Raw genomic sequence first — 22,746 nt, 5'->3', positions numbered from 1 at the left:
ATCTGTTCCAACTACCATCTTCGTACTCCCGTACTTGGTAGGACGGTCTTCCAGTCGTACTTGCCAAGAAACAGCTCAGGTCTTGGTTCTCACACACACACACACACATATATATATATATATATATATATATATATATATATATATATATATTGCAAAACAAATTGAACTCCATAGCAGAGGTCTCATTTTCTCTGAAATTAATATTATGTTGTGCTATGGACTGGAAAACATATTGGTTTAAACACCAGGGTAAAGAATTGGTAGTGTGGTTTAATATAGTGTTTTGATCATAATTCATTGTTTTACTTTTTTCAGTTCAAAAATGCCGCGTAAAGAAAGACATCAGAAACAAAAACGAAATGATCTGCTTGAAGCAGCCAAAGGTGGTGGATTGTTGACCAAACATTCTTATTCAATGAATCATTCAAAAATAACATCTAACAGCAAAAACAGTAAAATAACAGACAACTGTTATACCAGTTGACAGTTAAAACAAATTCAAAAAACACTTATTTATACTTTGAACCCACCTAGTACAATACAGAATAAAAAAACTCTTCAATGTGGCTTTGACTGCAGGCAGGACTGGTCCCTTGTTTTAATTTCTGAAAGGTGGCAACCCTAGTGGGGGGAGGAGGGGATATTTATGGGAAAATATTCATACGGGAGCAGGGTGGGAAAGGGATGTAAGAAACCGTAGTTTCCCTTATGAATCCACCATCGATCCTGTGATGGAACTAGACCCAGTTCATGTTCATCATTATGATGGGACAGAGAGAAACTCTTCCCTGAGTTCAGGTACAGAACCTGCTTTCTGATCCGGACCCCGCTCACCATCCACCGGCTTCCTGAGCTAAAACGGTAAACATGAATGTGGATACGTATGAATCACCGGATCTATACAGCGTGACTAAGCATAGCATACAGAGAAGCGGTATCACCAAGGTAACTCAGAGTTGCTAACACGACGTTAGCATAGCATACAGAGAAGCGGTATCACCAAGGTAACCCAGAGTTGCTAACACGACGTTAGCTAGTCAGTTGTCTCGTAGTAAAAGAAAAGTACCGCTTACCTCTTTATGCAACTTCAAATGCCGAACAGTTGGAAGTTGTATTTCCATGAGACCCTGGTCTTGCAGGTTTTGCATGTTTCACTCCGTTTTTAGTTGGATATTTTATGATCGATGTACCCAAAAGAAATTACTCACAAGAGCATATCTGCTTTGAGTGTTTTTTTCCGTCTCTCGTTTTTTTCCCTCGTTTTTATTTTTAAATCCTGTTAATTTGATTGGTTGTGCTGCAGCTACGCACACATACATACGGAGTGTGGAAAAACAGAGGGACGGTCTGCGCCGGTTAATACGGAATGAGTGAAATTAATTAATGGGGCCATTTTATAAATAATGTGTTTTAAACTTTTGACTTTAGTGAAATATCAAGTCTTTTCAAGTAAAGAGCTTCAAGTCAAGTCCCAAGTCAATGGTGTGAAAGTCAAAGTGAAGTCTGAGTCTTTGAGCATTTTTTCAAGTCAAGTCTCAAGTCGTGATTTGAATGACTCTAGTCCCCACCTCTGGTGAACAGTATATTTAATATTACAAGGCAGCGGTTATGTTAAGATGTAATAAATCTAGTTGTATATCTCATTATTGTTTATTAAACTCTGAAAGCTGTTTAATAAACAGCTTTCAGGACAGAATATTTGTTAATATTCTGTCCTAAAATGCGGTTAGATGTGCCCTTTTTTGAGCACCTGCCCCTTTAGTGGTCTCCACACGGCACTGACAAATTATACTGGAACATTTTATGTAAAATTGGAATACATAACATAATATAGTGCTGATTTTAGAAAACTAATACTTCAAAAGGACAGAAAAAACTAATAAATGTGTCTGAAATATAGAAAAGAAAGCTAAAATGAGCAAAAGAAAAAACAAAAATAAATTGTCTTTACTGGGGGAAAAACTATTATTAAACATCACCCTGGAAAACAAAGATAAATAAGAATAAGAATGCTTTTATACGAGTACTATTTCATTTTTTATTTAATTCAAAAATAAATATACAGACAGTGAATGTGTCTATTGATTGGTGGGTTTTATAGTTACCATAGTTTTTTTTTTCCAACTTAAAAAAAAATGTTGGCAAAAAAAAAAATCAGGTTGTCATACAAAAGGTGGGCATGGATAATTCTTAGTTTTTTTTCTTAAGTGGGCAATGATACATAAAATCTGTAGAAATATTAATTTGGTCAGATGATTTGAAACAAACATTATTAAATATGTCTAAACCTGTAGAAGGGGAAAATGCCAATGATGCAATAAAAATGTGGTAACTTGACATTTGTTCTAATGATTTAATAAGAAAAGTGTCTGAACCATCTGCACAGATGCTACATTGGATTGAACAGAGTAGGAGTGTAGGACTGATTTTATTTCAATCTTCTGGTCCCAATCTTCAGGAGCTGTAGTATTTACAAAAACAGGAAAAAAAAGAAGGTATACAAAACATAAGAAGTCCTACAGTGCTTCTTAACAAAGTGCCATTTCTGATTTTCTCCTAATGAAAAAAAAAAAAACTTTTTTAATCAGGTTTATTTCAGAACAATACCTGCCAGGTCATTAAAAAACAAGTCACTGTAACCAAACTCTCTCCTTTTTCCTTCCTTTGTTACCCTAACCAACGTACGGTTGGCCTGAAACTCCAAAATACAAACATTTTCTGATAAGTGAACGCACCACACTGAAGTGTTCACAGGTTGTGTTTAGTGTGGATGCTGCTACTGAGGGAAGACGAGTCAAAGTTACTTATTTTTTTAGTATTGGAGCAGAGAGGAGGTTGAAATGAAGTCAAAGGAAGATTAGAGATGCAAGAAGCTGTTTGGCAAACAATTTCCTACGACATGTCTGCATGTTTAACTAGGCTAAAGATGAGAGAGAGCAAAACTTTCAGCAGATAACAAGAAGGCTGAACATATTACAGTGATGTTGCTCTCTTTTTCCCCATCTTGAGCTCCTGGAAAAATCTGCATCTGGAAATGTTGGCAGCCTTTGGGATGTCTCAGATTTTGAATGCTAGTATAAGGTCCTATTTACAGCTTTAAAATCTGTAATGACTTGTTTTAAAATCTTAAAAACTTTCTTTGGGATTGTGTATTTTATATTTCTTTAAAAAAAAGGAATCAGGACAGGCTAAAACTAATTTCAGCAGTTCACAGGTTGACTAAATTCAGAGATCTTTTTTTTTTTTTTTTACGGAAAAAATATATGAAAAAGAAAAATTGGCCACAAAATTTTGATTGATTGATGCAGCAGCTCCAGAGTAAAGTTATATTAAAATCTAATGCCAGATTGAAAACGTATCACGATAACCAAAATACTTTTACAACCTGTTCCTGTAGCAACAAACCATTTGTTGTCTGGTTTTTGTTAATAAAACTTCACCAAAAAAAACATTCTTTCAATAATACAACAAAAATTATGATTGGAAAAATTTTAAATTGGAAATAGTTCTTTTCTACAAAAAAAACAAAAGAACATTGTGAGTTGAATGAAGAAGTGCATATGTAGTAAAAAAGTGTTTGGAAAGAATCTCTGGTGTGATTACAGTGACTTTCTCTTGAACGCACCGACATGCAAGCATTGTAATCAAACAAACCTGAATAAAACTATTAAATTAACCCTCTTATTTCTTTAATGTAGCCATGCATGTTTGATTTATGGCTACATTAAAGACAAAACAACGAGAGCTACACTGATCCCATCATGAAGCCACAGAGTCTTTCCAATGGTCCCCCATCACAACCTGATGCATCTTTTTTTTTTTTTTTTTTTTTTTTTATAACCCTGAAAACGTTTCAGAGTCAAATCCAGTCTGACCCGACTCGGCTTCAAGCAGACCCTAATCTCAGATTATCTTTGTAGTCAAATAAACCAAAAGGTTCGTCAAGATTAGACATAAGCAACACAGTGTGATTCACCGAGAGGCGAAAAAACAGTCAGTTTGACGACTTGCTGCTAGACAGATGAGGGAAGAGTCTTCAAACAACTGAAGAAACCAGAGTGAGGAGTTCTGATCCGCCGGCTCTGAACAGACCCCGCCTCCTTCGCAGGAGCAGCGAAGCGCCGCGGCTCAGTTCAGGTTGCCGCTCTGACTCCTTCAGGTCAGCAGATAACTCTGTACACCGTGTCCTCTGCAGCTTTGGCTTTAATAGTTTTTTTTTCTTTTTAAAATAAGAGTCCAGCAGCTGCGGGCGCGGCCGGCGTTTAGTCGGGCATGTCGATGCAGAGCTTCGGCGGCGGGACGAAGTACTTCCCGGGGCTCTGAGTGATCACCACGCCCGTCTTCTTGTGGAACATGGGGGCGATCTTGGGCGGCGCCTCGGGGACGGGCAGGTCGTTGACCGCCTCGGGGTCCTCGCTGCGCTGGAGGTCGTAGGACACGTTGCCGTACTCCCTGAGGAAGGGCAGCAGCTCCAGCAGGAAGTGGCAGAAATCCTTACGGATGCCGAACCACCCTGATGATGAGCAACGACAAAGTCAGACGAACGTAATAGGACTGAAACAAATGCTTTTGCAAGAACAAATCTAAAATTTACACACACAAAAATATCGTGAACCTAATTAAAAATGTTGCATTAGCGTCAGAAGGCTGTGGTTTCCTACTCACAGTGGTTTCCTCCTTTCTGTCCAAAGGTTGTGGCCATGAGTGTGAGCAGAGAGAGCCACAGCGGGACGAACACACACACGTAGCTCAGACTGTTGTGACCATCCAGCTTGTGCACCAACAGGATCTAAAAGGATAAAAAAAAAAAATGAGTCAAAATGAAAATGATGGATGGTTTTTCCTATTCAGATCCCTTTACTCTGATACCCAAAAATTCTATATTTTATGTCCTCTGATATGTGAAGTTGGTGTCGTAAAAAGCAATTATATTAACGCATGATAAATTAAAGTGAGCTCGATCATTTCCTTTCTGATGATTAGTAATAGTTTTTTGAAGGGCAGTTTTGTTTGTGGACTCTATAATGCATAGCTTAGTTTTTGTGTTGGTTTATTTCCTTTTTTATTTATTTGTTTTTGTTTGTTGTGTTTTATTTTGCATATTTAAAACATCTTCCAGGTCCAGTGTGGAGTTTTCTGTTCAAAATTAAAATGTATTAGTCTTTTCGAGGGCAAATTGTATTATTATGCCATTATAAATAGCGATGCATCTGGGAACGCTATGAAAAACTAACTAAAATGTAGTGGTTGCTATGGCAATTTAGACCCAAACAGTAACAATATCGTTATTTTACATAAATTCTGTCACATGCTCATTCCCACAACTTTCTCGCATTTTGTTAGAAAGCCACCAGGCTAACTTCATATTTTTATGAAAAAATATATTAGAACCAGAAATTAATCTACATATTTAACGTGGATTTAAAAACACTCTAAGAAACTATTTTTAGCCCAGTGTAACAGAGTCACGGCGAGTAAAACTGGAGGCCCCTCACCTCAAAGGTGAGAAGAGGTACAACGATGGTCATCCAGCTGATTGCCATGGTGATGTGTGTGCGCCGTTGCTCGGCGATGATGTCTATGGAGCGGAGGAAGAGGACTGACCAGATGATGTAGTAGAGGACGACAAGGCACAGGAAGGACATGAGGATCCACAGCGGGACACACACCACCTGCAGGACACACACACACACACACACACCGACATTTTATCAAAATATCACACAATGATGGATTAAATAACTTATTTCTTTCTTTCTGTCCAGATTTCTCTGTGCTGTGACACATTAACAGAGTTGTGCATAACTTCAGTGGAAGGAAAATAACAGCTGAAACCAGAAGTTTACATACACGTTAATCCTCACTGTCAGAAGTGAGATCAGATCAAACATTTGTTGTTTACATGCCCTGCATGTAAACTTCTAATTTTGAAGACAAATATCTAATATTTGATTTTATGATTAGCAAACAGAAATTAACTGACCTAAAACAAGAAACGCTTGGACTGATTGAGCAAATGAATAAAAAAAGGTTTATATTTTTATTTAGTTTGTGTAAACTTCTGGTGTATGTGCAGATTTGTTTTTGTTACGCTGTAGACATTTTTTCACTTCTTCCTTATAAAATCTTCTGTAAAGAATGTTTTTGTTTTTTTTGTTAATGTTGTAAAATAAGTCCATAATATAAAACTGTAGAAACAGTGTGTGTATATTTGTGCAACAACAGGAAGTGTGTGTTCCTCACCAGCCAAGGCCAGAGTATGATTTTGTCCAACCTCAGAGCGATGAAGATGAACTGCAGGATATTTACAGAACAAAGCACCTCCAGCTGAGGAGAAACAGGAAGTTGTCATCGGCATATTCAGACAGTATTACATGAAAAAAATGATTTCAGTTTCACATTTCCCCCCCTAAAGTAAGAGATCCCTTGAAAATTTTGTGCCAAATACACAAATAATTAATAGCACAGATACAGAATTTTGCAGATTTTGTGCTTAAATAGAATTATTTTGTTGCTTGAGCTGCGTGTGTGTGCGTATGTGTGTGTGCGTTAGTTCTCCTGACCTCAAGGGAGCGATCGTGTCTGAAGCCCCAGACGCACGCTGCTACGGAAACGGGGGACACGAAGAAGAGCGGCATGAAGACGAGGAGCCAGAAGTATTTGCCCTTCTCCACGCGGTCGCACACCAACACCTCGAACATCAGCAGCAGGACGTGCAGCCCCACCGCTATCAGCATGGCCTTGAACTCCACGCACGTCTCCCCTTCAGCCCTGAGGCGCAAAATGAAACACGTTTTATCATCATCATCGTAATAGCACTGATATTCATCCCCACTGATAATTATACTTAGTATAGGGAACGTACTTTGAAAGCCAAAACAGCTTGTCCTCCTGGGAGATAATCCAACCCCAAAAAATGAATGAATAATTCAATGGGAAGTTCATTTTTCATTTGGAGGAAGTAGAAAACCTGACTGCAGAGTCAAAGGTGTGGTCAAATATTTCAAGAGGAGGAGCCAAAAACACCTCAACTGACTAAAATGTTTTGTTTTTTTTCCTGCCAAGTAATGGTGACAAATCCAGGAAGAGCTTATTGATCATGAGACATGTGTAACATGGTTGCTTCTTTTTAATGTATTTCAGTAACATGGATTACAAACAACATCTAAGCAAACAGAGAGATCAGACGTAAACAGGCAGCTTACGCCTGAGGTCATGTGTGTGTGTTTGTGTGTGTGTCTACCTGTACTGAGGGTTGTGGGCCCACACTCCGGTGCCCACGGAGGCCCCGATGATCACCAACAGTTTCCACAGCCATATTGGGGTGAACACGGCCCAGTAGCTCCACTGAATGACCCCGTCCAGCTTCAGGGACAGCAACACGGAGAACAGCAGCAGGCAGGAGTAGATCAGGAACTTACTGCAGCAACGGAGAGGGAGACATGAGCGGCGTCACAGCACAACAAGGATATGTGAACAAAAAAACAAGAAATAAAAAAAAAATTAAAAATCAGTTTTCCAAAAATCTAAGATCTGGAAATTGAAAAGAAAATGTAGGATGAAAAACTTATAATAATCATGATTATTCCGACTTTATTTACCATCAACCCGCCTTCTAACTTTCCTGTCTTTAATTGCTGCATGGATTTTTTTTTTTTTAGTGAGGAACACCTCATGACAATCACATAAAAAAAAACTAACTACTCTTATTACAAACAAGCTAATAATAAAGTTGTTTGTTTTTTAATGGAAGGTAACCGATTGATCAAATATATTACTGGCTCTAAAAATGATCCGACTGCCCGATCTCAAATGAGCAGACAAGAATTAAAATGTTTTATAAGATTCATAGCATTTCTAAAAGCTTCTATCACAATTATTGTCATCCTTCTGATTTAAAACTTCTAACAAGGTAAGGAGCTGTGATTACATCTATTTTTATTACAAGAAGAACACAGGCGCCTCGATACCCTGTGGGATCTTAACTCTCTTTTATTGATGATTTATCTCAGTTACTTTTTTGACTTCCCAGGTATCAATGTATAATGATAGACATCATTATCATTCAAAAGTACTTTAAAATAGCATTACACTGTGTAGGTATACTTTTGGTAAACCATGTTAAATGTCTTGTTTAGATTTCACTTAATTACTATGACAACATAATAATGAGCGACAACAGAATTAAAAAGGTGCTTATGAAGTTGTCTCTTTAGCTCATTGCTTTATTGTCCAATGTCAGTAACCACAGTGGTGCTAATGTAATATATAAACTATTTATTAGCCATAGGAAAGGTCACAGATCAAAATTCGTTTTGCGTTGTTTACATTAGCATGCTAGCCGGGCCTCTCAAAGCCGGACACTTTTATTTAGGTTCGACAACTTTATTTAGACTGTTTTATGCGGCTACGCGGGCTACAGCATCATAGCACTGCATGTCTGAGCCTTAAAAACTCAGACACGTATGCTTTTCTTTTAGTATTTTCCGGCGAATAAGAGCCGAAGCTATGCCATAGCTGAAGCTAGCTCGCAGCTAACGTTACCTGGGATTGAAGTCCTGAAAGAGTCCTCTTAAATTCATGGTGAACAACAGAGCCGGTAGGCTAGCTAGCTGATGTTAGCTTCCTCACCCCTGGAGGAAACCTCCGTGTCTAATCTGAATGCTACACATTGTAATTTGTGGGAGAGCTCAGCCTTAGGTCTCCGGTTCATTACTTAGTATGTTGTGTTTTGTTTTGTTTTTTCTCCCTCAACGACCAGCTCACGGGATATGACGTCATCCTTTCTTATTCATTGACGTTGTGGGGAGAAAAGAAATTGAGACATTACTGCCACCTTCTGGTAAGATGGACAAATCTGTGGGGACATACAAAATATATATATATATATTTCCGTTTATTGCAGAGAAAACTGAATTACATTTTTGTCTTTTATTTAGTGGTTTGGAAAAAGTTACCTTTTACATTAATATATTTTTAACAGTATACTAGATCTTGATCATGATTCAGTGCTGTTGAATACATTAAATCTGGTTCCACTCCTGTTATTAAGGCACACTAATCATTGCTCATTGCTCCTCCAACCAAAAAAAGACTAAGAAAGTAGTTTGTAAAAATGCTGCTTAAGTACTGAGTACTTGAGTATTTATTTTGAGTCCATAGCATATGATTTGTTGTTTCAAAATGATACTAACAAACAGAAATATACAATTATGTGCAAATTCTAAAAAAAAGAAGAAATATTAATACATAACAGGTATGCAAAAAACATATTCAAGACAAAAACAAAATATTAAAGTAAAACTAATAGTAATTCACATTAAACCAGAGTAAGGTACACATGGCTATAATGCACATGGTTTATTGACCTCTAATTGGCATAAAAGTGTCAGCAGATAGGAAATAACATAAAAATAATTTGGCTTGTGTACAAAGAAGACTTCTCACTTCATCAAACTGTAGATAAGGGTCTTTGGCTAGAACAAATTTGTTATTCATTCAATGAAGTAACTCCCTGAGGATACCCAGACATTTCACTCAAGAAGAGCAGAAATATGTCATAATATTACTCAAGTAAAAGTAACTGAGTAAATGTAACTAGTTACTCCCCTCCTCTGATTGCAATCTCTTGGGGTATACATTTTTTTTGAACATTCTCAGTGATGTTTTACACACTACAACACATACGCTTTGACACAACAGCTCTGAAGACAATCGCACAATACTAAAGCTTACAGTCTTGAATTTATTGCAGATTCAGTCAAATCTACAAATGTCACCGTACGAGTAAAAACATAGTTTACAACTTTCATCGGAATCCTGCAAAGATTCTGTTGTAGCTCTTTAACTTAATTACAAGTACATCTTTAGGAAAACAACCGCCAAACATGTCATTTCTGTAAGTATAAAATCAGTAAATCATTATCACATTAAACCCGCAGAACCACACTATTTATCACAACCAGTGATGAATGTGTTTTAACTTTTTACATTTTATAAATCTGGTTAATTTAACTGTTGCAGAACAAACAAGCCTGCAGCCTGCATGGCAGCTGCATCCAGATCGTAGAACAAACTGGAGCATCTCCGTTACTGCTGGACTCCACCTTCCTGCAAACAGCCAGCATACATTTTACTTATCACAGTATGTAAAATATTGTCAATTAAAAGCAGATTTAGTTTAAAGTTACTAAAAGATGTTTTTCAGTTGATCCAAAAGACACATACAGAACAATAGAGACACCAAATGAAAGATATTATTTACTTTTTCTGTTGTTCTTTCCTTTGTTCTGGCTGATAGTTTTAACCTTCACAGGAAACCACTGGAAAGCAGATAACAATGTTATAAAAAAACAACAACAAAAAAACCAGCACTGACATCATGGTTAGAATCAGACAGTGTTGTTGCAGAATAAACAGCTTGGATGTAGTCAATTTATTTATAACTACTAAACATAACTTTTAGTGGAACTTCCAAATGTGGCACAGACATTTTCCCAACAAAAGAGACAAACTTGTAGTTAACTAAATTCACTCCTTCTTAAATAGAGACATTTATGTTTAAAAACTCAGAATTTAAAGCTCACAGAAAAGATTATTCACTGGACATTTGTTCACGCGCATGTAAAATATAACACAATCTTTGAAACATTTTATTTTTGTGTTTCTTAAGGGAACATGGTTTAAGCAAGGTAGACGTTTACCTGGTTTCACATTAACGTACAGACAGTCCTCCTCTGGATCACGAGGCCTTCCTGTTAAAATCACAACATAAATAAAAGTTCATGCTTGAAAATCTCCAAAACTTTTTAATTTTTTTTTGTTGTCATATGTTTAAAACTTTGGGATTGAAGAATGTCTGACAAATTTCAGGACTTGTACCAATTGCATTTAATGAGTTTCCCAACTTAGTTGTAGCAGCTCTATTCTAAAAGAATATCTTACCATTTCCAGTGGCTTTGCAAGTTTCAATTTTTTCATAAAGAGGTGTGTCACCTATAATAAGTAAGAAAAATGTCAAGGCTAAAGTTCTGATGTGATGCAGCTGTAACAAAGACATCTATTATTTAAAAAAATAAAATAAAATATCTGTATTATTGTGATTTCTAATGCAGCTAAAGCCTTTCCTGACAATTTCAGGTTATTTTTTTGATGATGCGTGAACTGTCTGAGACTTGTTTTTCTGAAACTGAATCGCCGTAAAGAGAAAAATAATAAGTCAAAATACGAATGCAGTTAATTCTGTGACCAACCCTGCAGCAGAGAGTTGTAAACCTGACTTCCAGACCGATTTGCTGCATGGCTGGTGGTGGAGCTCTGACTGCGCCTCTCTGTCCGAAACAATCTGAAAGTATGAAAGGGTTTCTATCAATGAAAGAAAGGATTCTTTTGTGGCATATTTATAATGAGAGGACATAAATGTCAAGCTGACCTGATGCAACGCCACAACGAGAGCAGGAGAATGATGAGAATGATTCCACTAACTGGTCCAACGATCAGCAGCACTAGACGTAAAGAGCTGGCAGGACCAGACACAGCTTGTGGAAATAAGAAAAAAATGAAACAAAAAACTCAGAAGTCTGTAGCATATCAAAACAAATGCAGTTAACCGTTTTACGTTACTAAAATGAATCAAATATTTTCCTCCTCCTCACCTCTAACAGACATCCAGCTCCTTGGTGAATCTTTTCCTGAATGTTGACATTTGTAGAAACCTTCATCTGACTTTGACACTGCAGAGATCTTCAGCTCCCCTCTGCTTCCATGGCTGAGGAGTTTATCATTATGATAGAAAAACACATTGGAGAGAAGTTGTTGTTCTTTATCTCTGCAGCTCAGAGTAACAGGATCTCCCTCAGTCACAGGATGAACAGGACTCAGCAGGAGAGGAGCAGAATCATCATCTGTAAAACAATCAGACAATGTTGGGTTGGAGCAAAGATGATTAAAAATGGTCAGTGTTTTTTACAGTGCCACTTTCTTGTAAAATTCAGCAATAATAACATTTTTATTTAAATGCCTTTAGTAATCAATCAAAATAAAATTAAATTAATAATCTGAAAAGGGTTGAACAAAATATCAACAAATCAAAAGCAAAAGTCTCACGAGGGATTAAATACCAACCGATTTTGTCTCTGACATGGTTTATATGTTGGAAGGCATGTAGCATGTATCATGTATCATGTATCATGTAGCTCAGGTGTATTTCTGCATAGGCTGTGATAAATTGTCCTTTTTGAAAAGAATTGGATCCAAATTCAGAAATGTTTCAAAATAAAACATTTAAACATTAAAAATGTTTCTTTTCAAACTGTCTGAAAACTGAAACTACCGTCAATGTAAACCAAAAATATAACCAGACAACAGCAAACATTTGGCTACCATAGTTAAACAGCGGAGTCTGAACTGCTGGAGTGGCGTCTGTGTTCGCTGCTTTGCAAAAGGTGGAAATGAGTCAAACCAATGAGAAACGATGAACACATTTGCAAGAAGCGTCTTTTGCTCTGCCGAGACGGCGACCATGAAAACAGATTATCTCACCAATCAGTTGAGATAGCAATCTTTAAGTAGGTCAAAGCTATGACGTAAAGTTTAAATGTAAAAAGATGCCAAAGAAAAGATAATAAGACATTTCTTTACTCTGTACAGTGATGTTGATGGCGTTGCTAGTCTCTCCAGATTGAGACTCACACCAGTAAACTCCACTGTGATGCCGATGTGGGTCAATGGTGCATGTAGATCCAGTCCCCCAGATGGAGCAGTATGACAGTTTTCCTGTTTCTATAAACTTCATCACTCTCCACTCAGTAGAGTTTCCCTCACAGCTCAGAGTCACAGATTCAGATCTGAAGTGTTGAACTCTGTCAGGATTCACTGAGAGAGAAGCTGCTGGACGAGGATCTGGAAACAAGACAGGATTTCATCTGAGAGCAGAAACATCTTTAAAATGATTCATTACAAATGGTTCCTTGCTTTGTTTCCGTAGTAATAAAAATTACAGTAAGCATTTCAGCAAGTTGACCAAAAATATTTCAGTGCTTCTAAAGCGAAATAAACTACCCAAGAAGAAACAGTTTTTTCATCTTTTACAAAAACAAGTTGGATTTTACTGGTGAATGTTTAACAGCTTCTCATGATCAATGTTTGAATTCAGCTCTAAACTTGGTGGCTGATTTTATTTCCTGCATGCTGACTTCTTTAGCTTTTCTTTTATCAGCTGTATGAGTTTGTCAGAAGTTTACAGAAATTTATCTCATGTTTTTGTCAAGTTACACAAGATTAAATCCTACTGAAAGGATCCAGAGCAAGTCCTGCTTATTATCCCATAATGTGAATGATACATTAGATGGCTATGATCAAAAACACTTTTTCTTTCCAATGTTGTGTCTTAAGTGAAGTGAATTTTTGGAATCTTTTATTTGTATAAAACCTCAAGAAGCATCTAAAAGTAATGTTGGATCAAGCTAAAAACCTCTGAAACTTGTTTTTATTGAGAGCAAAGACAGAAACAAACTGACCTGCAGACCAGACAAACTTTGGTTCACTGTAATAAGTGTAAAACTCTGGTTCTCCTCTTCCTGCTCTGCACACAAATCCTGCTGTGAGAGTCGGTCCATGAACAGTGTTGGAGTTCTGTTCGGTCCCATTGGTGCTGCCAGGAAGCAGCTCTAAGCTGTAGGTACTGCTGATTAGTTTAGGAACAGCTTTATACCAGAAGAACCTCCATCCTGCTGGTTGATGCTCCAAACCCTCACAGCTCAGAGTCACTGAGGCTCCAGGATTCAGCCATGATGGAGACACAGAGAGGACAGGCTGAGGGGGAGACGCTGGAGAGAGATTTGGAATTGAGTCAAACATTTTTCCACATCACCTTTCATCTTTTCACTTTAAGGCTATTTGAAATGGGTTTTTATTACAGTATTATGTATTCCAGGCACTCAGTGCCATTTTATAGCACAACCGAGGAATGCATTACCTTCAGTTGTTCTATAAACACAGTATATATATCAATCATGACCTAAAACAAGTCTGATTTAGCAACTTAGCGCCTTGAAATTGAGCCTCCATCTGTTTAAGAAGCTCTTGCTTCTTCCGCCCCTTCGCCTTCAGCACGTCATCGCAACCATGTTTCTCCATAAAGTATTTAACAACATTTGTAGTGGTGTTCCACTGAGAGGTAGCTCTTATAATGACCTCAGCATGTGTGTAGTTTCACCAGGTGTTTGCTAATTGCTGTTGGCTAGTCTGAAGGAGCTGAGTGAGGGAGCAGCAGGGGAGAGTTGAAAATTTGCTTTTATAATTGTTTTAAGACCTATTTAGTCCAAGTGGCAATAAAAAAAAATCACACAAATGACCACTTTCATTTAAATGATAAATAGCCAACTTACATACAATCAGTTTAATAACTTCACTCCATGGAGTAAACCCTTCTCTTTTTCCTCTGCATCTGTATTCTCCACTGTGAGCCTCAGTAGCTGAGAAGTTCATGTATTCACAGGGTATTAGAGACTTTCTATTGGTTGTTTTCCATTCATACGTCCACTGAGCTCCTCCTGCTTCCTGGATCTGACATCTCAAAATGACTGTCTCTCCTCTGTAGATCTGAGGCCAGCTGGGATGGAGAATCACTGAAACCCTGTGAGAAGCTGCAGCAAGAAACACGATTAGGAGGGAAAAGAGTCTGAAAAACAAAACTGAAAATAAGACAGTGTAACGTCTACGATAATGATGTCAATCTAAGCATCTTTTTTCTTACGAATGAATGCACTTTTATAGAACTTTATCTTATCTTACCGTCTGCTAGTGTCGTTGTTCTGTCTGCTGTCAGAGTTGCTTTGAAACCTGCAGGTTGGAAAACCACGAGAACATCTTCTATCACTGATGCTTAGAGCATTTAGAACAAACCTGATAAAATGTTTGTGATCTAAACTGAGACTTAACCACGTTAGGCTGCGCTCTGATTTAATCCGAATCAACAGAACTAATGTTTGATCAACAGAACCTCACCGATTCATCAGAATTAATAGAAATAAAGGCTTTCAACCTTCCAACCGTGTAACTAATAATCTATATACTATGTTTCACTTTGTGATAAAGTTCCAGAAATAGGCAGGCTTTCCAGCAATATTCTAACTTTCTGAATGGGTCTGTAAAACAGATGACATGTGAGGTAAAACACAAAGATCTAGAAAGTAGTCATTCATCAATCCACGTCCTGTGAGGCGTTGGTGAGGCTGCTTGTTTCTATCGCCAGCAATCATTGGGTGAGTCTTTATTTAGCTTAACCTTAGAACAACAGTTGATTTTCTTGTATAAAAATATATCCATGATAACTTAGAGTTGGGAACAAAACAACACGACGTTTACATCCCTCTGTAGTCATCTGAACATAAAACCTGACACTCCGAGGGTCTTGAGAGTCGGTAAACCGGGTCAGTAAATCGGCTCAAACAGAAGCACGCGTTGTTCCGGACACATTGTTCAGCAATATGACGACGTGTAAACGGTACATTTTAAAGAAATTATAAAGAGAGCAATTGTTGGAACAGCTGCAACAATGGTGACCACAATAAGAGGGCAAAGACCTGGGAGTTCTGTCTTCAATGCTGTCAGATCTTAATAGAGATACTCAGTAACTTGGCAACATTTTAGAAAGTCAGTGATGTACTTACAGAAAAATCCCAGCATGCAGAGCAGACTGTGCCTCATCCTTGCATCCAGAACGGCTTCTAGAAGCTGAGCCTAATACGTGTACATATTACATTTACTTCTCAGTATCCCCTCTGTGTGTGTGTTTCCGTCCCTTCTACACAAAACTTCACACCACACCACAGCAAAGCCTGTTTGAAGCAGTTGATGGTGGTTTGCATTTCCTGTCCACTGCAGAGATGTCTGAAGCCGCGCTGTGCACAACATTCTGCGTCGCCTTCCAAGAAGGCACCACTTTCTAGTGCAAATTGCTGTTTCTTTCTTTTTTTTGCTCTCATACAGAAGGAAAGTGCTACGCTGATTTTTGCGTACAAAAACATTTGCTGTGTGACCGTTTCTAAAACACTATTCATCCATTGTACATTTTATTTTGCATCTTTTTAGTTTGGTGAGTGAATTTTCTTCCGAGACACTTTCTGAAACAGCATCTTCCTCCGTCCACCTCTGACTCTGCCTCCACAAACAGAGCAGAACAACCTTGGCGCGTAAGTGACACAGAACCCCCACCCCCAACACCCAGAACACACAAGACGCCCGCTCACCAAATAGACCAAATCATTTTTGGATTGGTGGGGGAAATTGGGAGGGAAATCACAAGGAGTAAATGAAAAACCGATGCAGAAATACCCCAGACCGCCATTTAAACTTAGGAACGTCTTGCTGCATGGCAACAACGCTAACGACTATTGAGAAGTTTATCAGCACATAAAATCTGTCTGTCTAAGCATAGTTTGCGTGGGCAGGGGGGGGCAGTTATGGTACACGTGAGAATGGTGGTAGCAGCAATCAATCTGACCTTGTTTCCGCAAACTAGGGCTATGTCACAAGATGGCTAATCTGGTTGGCCCCACGTTGAACGTAAAACAAAGTGCACTGTCCCAGTAGTGCTTCAATATATGAAATGCAGAGGACAATGGATTACGGTTTGAGTCACTGAATCTAAATGGTTCATTTCTGTCTGTGACGTTCCAGGTCAAACAAAGTAGCATGCAACACCCAATCTGAAAACAAATTTCAAGTATGAGGAAGAAGTGTGATAAGACGATTAAACAGAAGGAGTATGTTGAACTCTATAGAGTGAATGGTTGCAATGAAGGATGTAGATTTAATTTGTTGTTCACACTTTTGACCACAAATCTGTTTCTCTAAACTAATTTCAGAGCTCGACTCCATCCTATGCCTCAGTTGGTCTTTGTTACCAGTCTGGCAGATTGGAAGAAATCTTGATTTTCTCATAAAGAGGAAAAAGATATGGCAGCCTCGTTTGCATTGATGAAAGAACCTGATCTCATCTGCGAAGAGCTTACCTTGGGTTTAGTCGGGCCCATTGTGGTCCAGTCACTCCTTGTTTGATTGCTCATGTGGCAAAGAATTTATAGCAGTTATTGGGCAAGAGGTGGGCACCGTGGACTGGACGGTGCATTGCAATGAAACATGGCAACACACAAGAAAGACAACCATATATGGGCACACTGACATTTATTTAGAGAGATCAATTAATTATGAATAGAACTTGTATAACATACAAAAATACATGTTCAAAGAATCAAATGTAATCTAGGATTTAGTCATTTGCAAAGGCTTCACTTTTGATACTTGGATTAATAATATTCTTTTACCCATTTCCTCCATATTGATAGAACTGGAGGAATTGGGGAAAAAAATACACAATTAAAAATGCTTTATTTAACTTACATTTGTTGCAGGGATACTAATCAAAAATATCCCTCAGATACTATCTGAACCATAGACATGAATGATCTGGACTGAGACGCGCCATTTTTGATTGAAAAAAAATAAGTCATTTGCTGCCACCTCGTGACGCAAAATGGAAACTACAACATGATTTTGCATAATTATGTTGTAGTTTCCATTTCGTTTCAGTTAGAGGCCCCGAATTTATGGGAAAATTACAGTGTATGTGTGTGTGTATATATATATTTTATTTTTTTCCCCCCATGATAAGCCTAAAAGAAAAGTCCTCATCTCATGTCTGTATTGATTCTTTATTTTTTCCAGATTCTTAATCCTTACAAAGATCGTTTCTTTCTCTTTTGTCCTTTTAAAAATGTTTGTTTCACTTTTGCTTAAACAGTTTTAATTGCATCAAGAAAATAACCTTGTTTTTTACTCTACGGTATTTTTTGGGAAACTGTTTAGCAACTAGCTGGGATTTTTAGTTTCCATATGGGCAAGCACCAAAACTTATTCAAACTTTTCTCGCACAGTTGAAACAACAACGATTCACACAGAAGATTTTTTTTTTTTTGTGACAAACAAGTTGCCTCTTGTTTCTTGAGCCTTTCTGTTGGCTTGTGCTCTGCTGAGTTTTTCCCTGTTTACAAACATCACAACATGTTTCACTTTGACAGAGAAAAACAATGGGAAGAAAAAATGTTTTGAACAAGCGTGTACTTTTATTTAAAACCCGTTGAGGACATCAGCTGACATCATGCAATTATGTGCCTTAGCTTATAAAGTGCCATAGTAGAAGGTAGGGACATATATAAATAAAAACAAAGTGCATTAAAGAAAACAGTAACATTTTTATGGACAAATTTTTGAACTGAAAACTTGGAACTCCACATCTAAAACTAAACAGAATAACAATTTTTCTAATGGTTCTAAGAGCATTACAGCAAAAAAAAGATTGTGACCACATCATGTGGCCTAAAGTGCGTTTCTGTGACTAAGTGCAAATCAGAAGTATGTTTCATGCTTGATTGTTGCATGACTGCTTTATTTCCACATTCCGATAAACAACTTTTTTTTTCTTTGCTAAAGCAATGTCTTAAAGTCTTAAAACGGAATATTATACAATCACATATGTTCCCCTTTCCCAGTTTTTCTTCGGATCAAACAAGTTTAGATTGGATTCCATAACTTAGAAAACGTTTGATGATAAAAGTGGGCAGCAGCTACATACATCAAACTAGGAGCAACTTTTATGTAAAAGAAAAATCAGAAGACACTGGGCGGTCCATCTATTGCCTACATGTTCCTTCTATTGTTGAAAACTTAAATCGCTTAGCTCTTACACATGGATACAGCGAGTAAGCATCCAGCATCTCAAGCGCTGAAGGTCAGTAAGACCCAGATAGCGATAAGAGGAATAAAGCTGCTGGAGCAGGACACACTGCCTGGCAGGGGAAAGAAAAACAAAGACAAGAAAAATTATAAACCCGTCATTTCCTGTTCCGACTGAAAGACAATGCAAACGAAACATAAATGAGATAACGTGAAAAGTTGGGTAAAAGCAGCAGCCCAGACAGAAAGCTTAGGATTAGCCGCCATGCTAGCTAAATTTGAAGCATTACGGGTGTAAAAGTTCATACGCTTACATTGAACCACACAGGCAAAAATGTCGGTTCAAGATACATGCAGTCACACAAGAAATACATTATTCAAAGGCAATCAGGAGTCTGATTTCAAAGAACCCAAGACTGTTAGCACTTTTATTAATTGATGGCCATTAATAACCATTAATCGGTTATTAATGACAGGATGTGGAGGCTTAAAGATCAACCAGGTTGTTTTGGAAGCAGCGATGCATTGAGTTTTTTGATGAGGTAGAAACAGAAATACAGCAATCCATCTCATGGAAATGTACGGAGAACCGTTTCTGTTTTTGTTCTGTATACCTGGCATGAAGCAATGTGATTTTGTCAACCAGTGTGGCTCGTCATGTGCACTTTGCAGTAGGTTCAGTGCCACAAATGAAAACAAGAAGATGAATCAATCATCTAAAGCACTCCACAAATTTATGTCTGACAGTATCAACACACAGAAAGATGAAGACTTTCCCATAAAGACTTCAACCGTCTTTATGGGAATGCTTAAGTTTCAACTTCAACCCAATTTCTTTATTTTCCATTTCCAAAGAAGTGAAACCAACCTAGGATTTAGCATTTGCCATGTCAGTTTCTGCTGTGGTGTGGTAATCTTAATGAGCCGTGAATTAAGTGTATTGCTACATCTTTAGAGGGTATGAAAACACCAGAGTTAAAACTGAAAGCTAATTCAAGACGATGGCTTAGTCTCACCGTTCAGAACATTCTGCCCCTTTGCTTCGGGATCGAGTTGTGTCTCTGAAGTAATGGCTTTAGATGAGTTTTGAGCTGAAGGGACGGGAGGAAAAGCACACAATTTCAAATACAGTTTACAAAGCGTTTCCCACGAAACTGTTCATAATCTGCGTAATAAACAGCTTCATTTGGGGCATTTGGAACAATTCAGTCAGAAGAACAGGTGAATGCTTCAACCATCACCTGACAGACCGACCAGGTTAATGAGACTAAAAGGTTTGTGTGTTTAATCAAGTGGTCAGCAGCACAGGAGCACCGCACTTCAACTCACCAACAACAAGGCGAACAATTGAAGATTTGGTGTTGCCTTGTAGCTTTGGGATGAAGCATTTGTATTCCCCTTCGTCTGCAGTCGTGACGTTGGTGACGATGAGGGATATGTTGCCGTGTCTCAGGCCGCCTGCGAACAACGCCGTCCTGTTGTGGTACGACGAGCTCTTCATGTCCTCAACCTCGCGGTTGTCCCGGTACAGGTGTACGTACTCCATTCCCTTTGGCCGACGCTTGGCGTCAGGCCTTGACCACTCCACCGTCATGTCCACCATGTCCAGCTGAGGCTCCACGAGGCACTGGAGGATGACATCATCACCTGGAGCAGCGACAACCGGTTGACTCGAGCTTGTTACCTGATAATGACCTAACAATGGAGGACAGAAATCTTATTTTCTTTTGTCAGTAAAGCAACCCAAACTATTATTCTTCTACCCCCATGTTTTTGAACGGTTGTTTTCCAGATTATTTATGTAAAAAACAAACACAATATTGCTTTTCTATAGTGATGTTATTCCATAGCACATGAGTCTATAAGACAATCTTTGAATTTCTATGTTCACTTCAACAGAGAAATTGTTGACACGAACATCTTACACCAACCAGTCTGGCTTTGGATTGAATATGCTGGGAAAGTTAGATAGAAAATGTTCAACTGACTTACTCTCCATTTAAAAGAAAGCATATGATAAAGATAGGTTTATGCGAAAGCAGCTTGTATTAATAGCTTATGTTAATCCAAACTAAATAAGAGTAGAAGTAATTAGTTACGAGTTTAAAAGATATCATTGAACACTTACCCTTAACGGGAGCTGGGGTGAAAATGAGCGCAAACAAAAGAAAGCAGAAGCTCAGCGTTGCTGGCATCTCGTTCTTTCCACTGTTGCATACAAAATGAAAGAGTTCGTGACGCAGCTGGTGAACTGATTCAAGTAGACCTCGCTGCAGCAAACAGAAAGGGACCCGGAGAAATTCTGTTCCCCTGTGAAAATCTGTTCCCCCTGTGTCGGGAGCGCGCATTGCAGCCAGAGAAGTGGATTCGGCGGATCTGACCATTTTCACGGCGCTTCTGATCGATTTCTCGGTAAAAACTACTCATATAATCATGTCAATGTTGTAACTTTCAGTTTAATCGGCAGCTATCAAAATAAAAATACATACGTAAATAGACGAGGTCCTGTGTGGAGGTCTTTTTACGCTGTTTTGTGTTATTTTAAACGCGAAGTAAATCGACCTTTTTTTTTCAGCTTTTGCCTCGTAAGCCTCACAAATAAAAGTCAGTCAACAAACACAGGTTCCCAACACGAAGTGTGCATTTATAATTTTTCATTTCTGATAAAGGAGGAGGGAGGCTGGCCGAAAGCAGGGCACAAAAATAAAGACTTCCTGAAAAGATCAGTGTGTAAACTTTTTGGTCAATCCCGTTCTAAAGTAAAATATGACAGATTACTGGATTAAGGGAATGTCTAGTATGCTATCACACATAATAATTTTTGAGAATTTGGAAACAGTTGCTTTTTATCTCCCAAAGTTATGGGGGGAGAAGAAGAGAGAATGGATATTTCACCAGCCTGATAAAATCTGTCCCCACTCTATAAAATGGAAACAAATTAATTTACCTGCAAAGTCTTTTACTGTGTTAATTCCCCTTATCATCAACAAGAAATCCTGTGATTTTCATAACATTTATTAAGTTAATTTATTAAGTTATAGACAAACAATTTTGTTAAATAACTGTTTTCACATGTTGATGTATTAAGTTTTGGCTAAGAACTTTTTTTTTAATCAAAACATACAAATTATAGTCATGATAAAAGTTTTCATTAACACTCAAAATAAGAATATTAATGTTATAATCACCACTGTTAAGAATAAGTCTCACAGCAATGTCCAACCTCATGCTGTAGACGCCGCAGTGGAAACAGGAAAATCCACAACCTCTTTTGCTAGGAGTTTTTTCTGCAAACTAAAATAAACAGCTTCATTTAATGATTCAAATTTTAGGTAACAAAGAAAATAATTCACTATACATGTCCATTTTATGTAGGGGGAACATGTTATTTCAGGTGGCTGAAAGAGCTAAAATATTTTGTTCCCCCATCCTAACTTTGTCAAAAAAAGAGCAGATGTTATGAAAATCACAGGATTTCTTGTTGATGATTAGTGGAATCAACACAGTAAAAGACTTTGAAGGTAAATTAATTCGTTTCCATTTTATAGAGTGGGAACAGATTTTATCAGGCTGGTAAAATATCCATTCTCTCTTCTTCTCCCCCCATAACTTTGGGACACACAGGACCTCGTTTATTTACGTATGTATTTTTATTTTGATAGCTGCCGATTAAACTGAAAGTTACAACATTGACATGATTATATGAGTAGTTTTTACCGAGAAATCGATCAGAAGCGCCGTGAAAATGGTCAGATCCGCCGAATCCACTTCTCTGGCTGCAATGCGCGCTCCCGACACAGGGGGAACAGATTTTGGTACACCCACTGTGAAAGCTTTTATTGCTTTCACAATAAAAGCGCACATCCGGTCCATGTTTGAGCTATATTGTGTGCTTGTGTCAGTAAGCGAGCAAAGACCAAAGAGAAAGTCTTTGTTTATGTTGGCGTAAACACAGGGCTTCAATGAACGTATTGCGCACAAATATTACACAACAAAATAAGTTATTTA

The 22,746-nt window shown here is 38.0% G+C and overlaps 3 protein-coding genes across 7 annotated transcripts; all 3 read right to left on the bottom strand.

Annotated features, from left to right (window-relative positions):
* Nucleotides 1-2,016: 2,016 nt before the first annotated feature.
* tmem185a (transmembrane protein 185A) lies at nucleotides 2,017-8,758 on the bottom strand. The gene is made up of 7 exons (XM_014969757.2): nucleotides 8,548-8,758; nucleotides 7,247-7,423; nucleotides 6,567-6,774; nucleotides 6,247-6,330; nucleotides 5,499-5,675; nucleotides 4,669-4,792; nucleotides 2,017-4,516 (listed from the first exon to the last, which is right to left on the bottom strand). Exons 1-7 carry the CDS (start codon nucleotides 8,583-8,585, stop codon nucleotides 4,266-4,268), a joined length of 1,059 nt encoding a protein of 352 aa, XP_014825243.2. The 5' UTR covers nucleotides 8,586-8,758; the 3' UTR covers nucleotides 2,017-4,265.
* Nucleotides 8,759-9,119: 361 nt separating this feature from the next.
* LOC106905131 (Fc receptor-like protein 5) lies at nucleotides 9,120-14,623 on the bottom strand. 2 transcript variants are annotated; one of them, XM_088015427.1, is made up of 10 exons: nucleotides 14,391-14,623; nucleotides 13,521-13,829; nucleotides 12,643-12,903; nucleotides 11,658-11,906; nucleotides 11,435-11,540; nucleotides 11,256-11,347; nucleotides 10,948-10,998; nucleotides 10,707-10,757; nucleotides 10,268-10,325; nucleotides 9,120-10,113 (listed from the first exon to the last, which is right to left on the bottom strand). In XM_088015427.1, the coding sequence occupies exons 1-9, from the start codon at nucleotides 14,488-14,490 to the stop codon at nucleotides 10,306-10,308; spliced, it is 1,239 nt and encodes a 412-aa protein (XP_087871553.1). In that variant the 5' UTR covers nucleotides 14,491-14,623; the 3' UTR covers nucleotides 9,120-10,113; nucleotides 10,268-10,305. The 2 variants fall into 2 exon arrangements, with proteins under 2 accessions (XP_087871553.1, XP_087871554.1); XM_088015428.1 differs by lacking the exon at nucleotides 10,948-10,998.
* Nucleotides 14,624-18,106: 3,483 nt separating this feature from the next.
* LOC106905130 (butyrophilin-like protein 2) lies at nucleotides 18,107-21,261 on the bottom strand. 4 transcript variants are annotated; one of them, XR_015766051.1, is made up of 4 exons: nucleotides 20,867-21,259; nucleotides 20,068-20,433; nucleotides 19,353-19,829; nucleotides 18,107-18,851 (listed from the first exon to the last, which is right to left on the bottom strand). XR_015766051.1 is itself a non-coding variant. In XM_088015430.1 (4 exons), exons 1-4 carry the CDS (start codon nucleotides 21,120-21,122, stop codon nucleotides 18,781-18,783), a joined length of 720 nt encoding a protein of 239 aa, XP_087871556.1. In that variant the 5' UTR covers nucleotides 21,123-21,261; the 3' UTR covers nucleotides 18,107-18,780. The 4 variants fall into 4 exon arrangements, 3 of the variants coding, with proteins under 3 accessions (XP_087871556.1, XP_014825237.2, XP_014825236.2); XM_088015430.1 differs by having other exon boundaries at nucleotides 19,755-19,829; nucleotides 20,068-20,385; nucleotides 20,867-21,261; XM_014969751.2 differs by having other exon boundaries at nucleotides 18,107-18,847; nucleotides 19,755-19,829; nucleotides 20,867-21,260.
* Between the last annotated feature and the right edge of the window lie 1,485 nt (nucleotides 21,262-22,746).

This window comes from Poecilia mexicana, unplaced genomic scaffold (assembly GCF_051168715.1).
Source record: "Poecilia mexicana isolate PSO_F unplaced genomic scaffold, ASM5116871v1 scaffold_18, whole genome shotgun sequence".
Classification (NCBI taxonomy): domain Eukaryota; kingdom Metazoa; phylum Chordata; class Actinopteri; order Cyprinodontiformes; family Poeciliidae; genus Poecilia; species Poecilia mexicana.
Note: the sequence above shows the minus strand (reverse complement) of the source record. Positions and strands in the feature narration are given on the sequence as shown.

Coding starts and splice junctions, on each gene's coding strand:
- tmem185a (XM_014969757.2), bottom strand. CDS start 8,585: ATGAATTTAAGAGGACTCTTTCAGGACTTCAATCCCAG. Junction 7,424..8,547: donor TTTCAGGACTTCAATCCCAG/GTAACGTTAGCT, acceptor CCGTTGCTGCAG/TAAGTTCCTGATCTACTCCT. Junction 4,517..4,668: donor ACAGAAAGGAGGAAACCACT/GTGAGTAGGAAA, acceptor GCTCATCATCAG/GGTGGTTCGGCATCCGTAAG.
- LOC106905131 (XM_088015427.1), bottom strand. CDS start 14,490: ATGAACTTCTCAGCTACTGAGGCTCACAGTGGAGAATACAGATGCAGA. Junction 13,830..14,390: donor AGTTATTAAACTGATTGTAT/GTAAGTTGGCTA, acceptor ATCTCTCTCCAG/CGTCTCCCCCTCAGCCTGTC. Junction 11,541..11,657: donor GAGCTGGATGTCTGTTAGAG/GTGAGGAGGAGG, acceptor TATTTCCACAAG/CTGTGTCTGGTCCTGCCAGC.
- LOC106905130 (XM_014969750.2), bottom strand. CDS start 21,122: ATGGTCAGATCCGCCGAATCCACTTCTCTGGCTGCAATGCGCGCTCCC. Junction 20,434..20,866: donor CACCCCAGCTCCCGTTAAGG/GTAAGTGTTCAA, acceptor CTCCATTGTTAG/GTCATTATCAGGTAACAAGC. Junction 19,830..20,067: donor AATTGTTCGCCTTGTTGTTG/GTGAGTTGAAGT, acceptor CCGTCCCTTCAG/CTCAAAACTCATCTAAAGCC.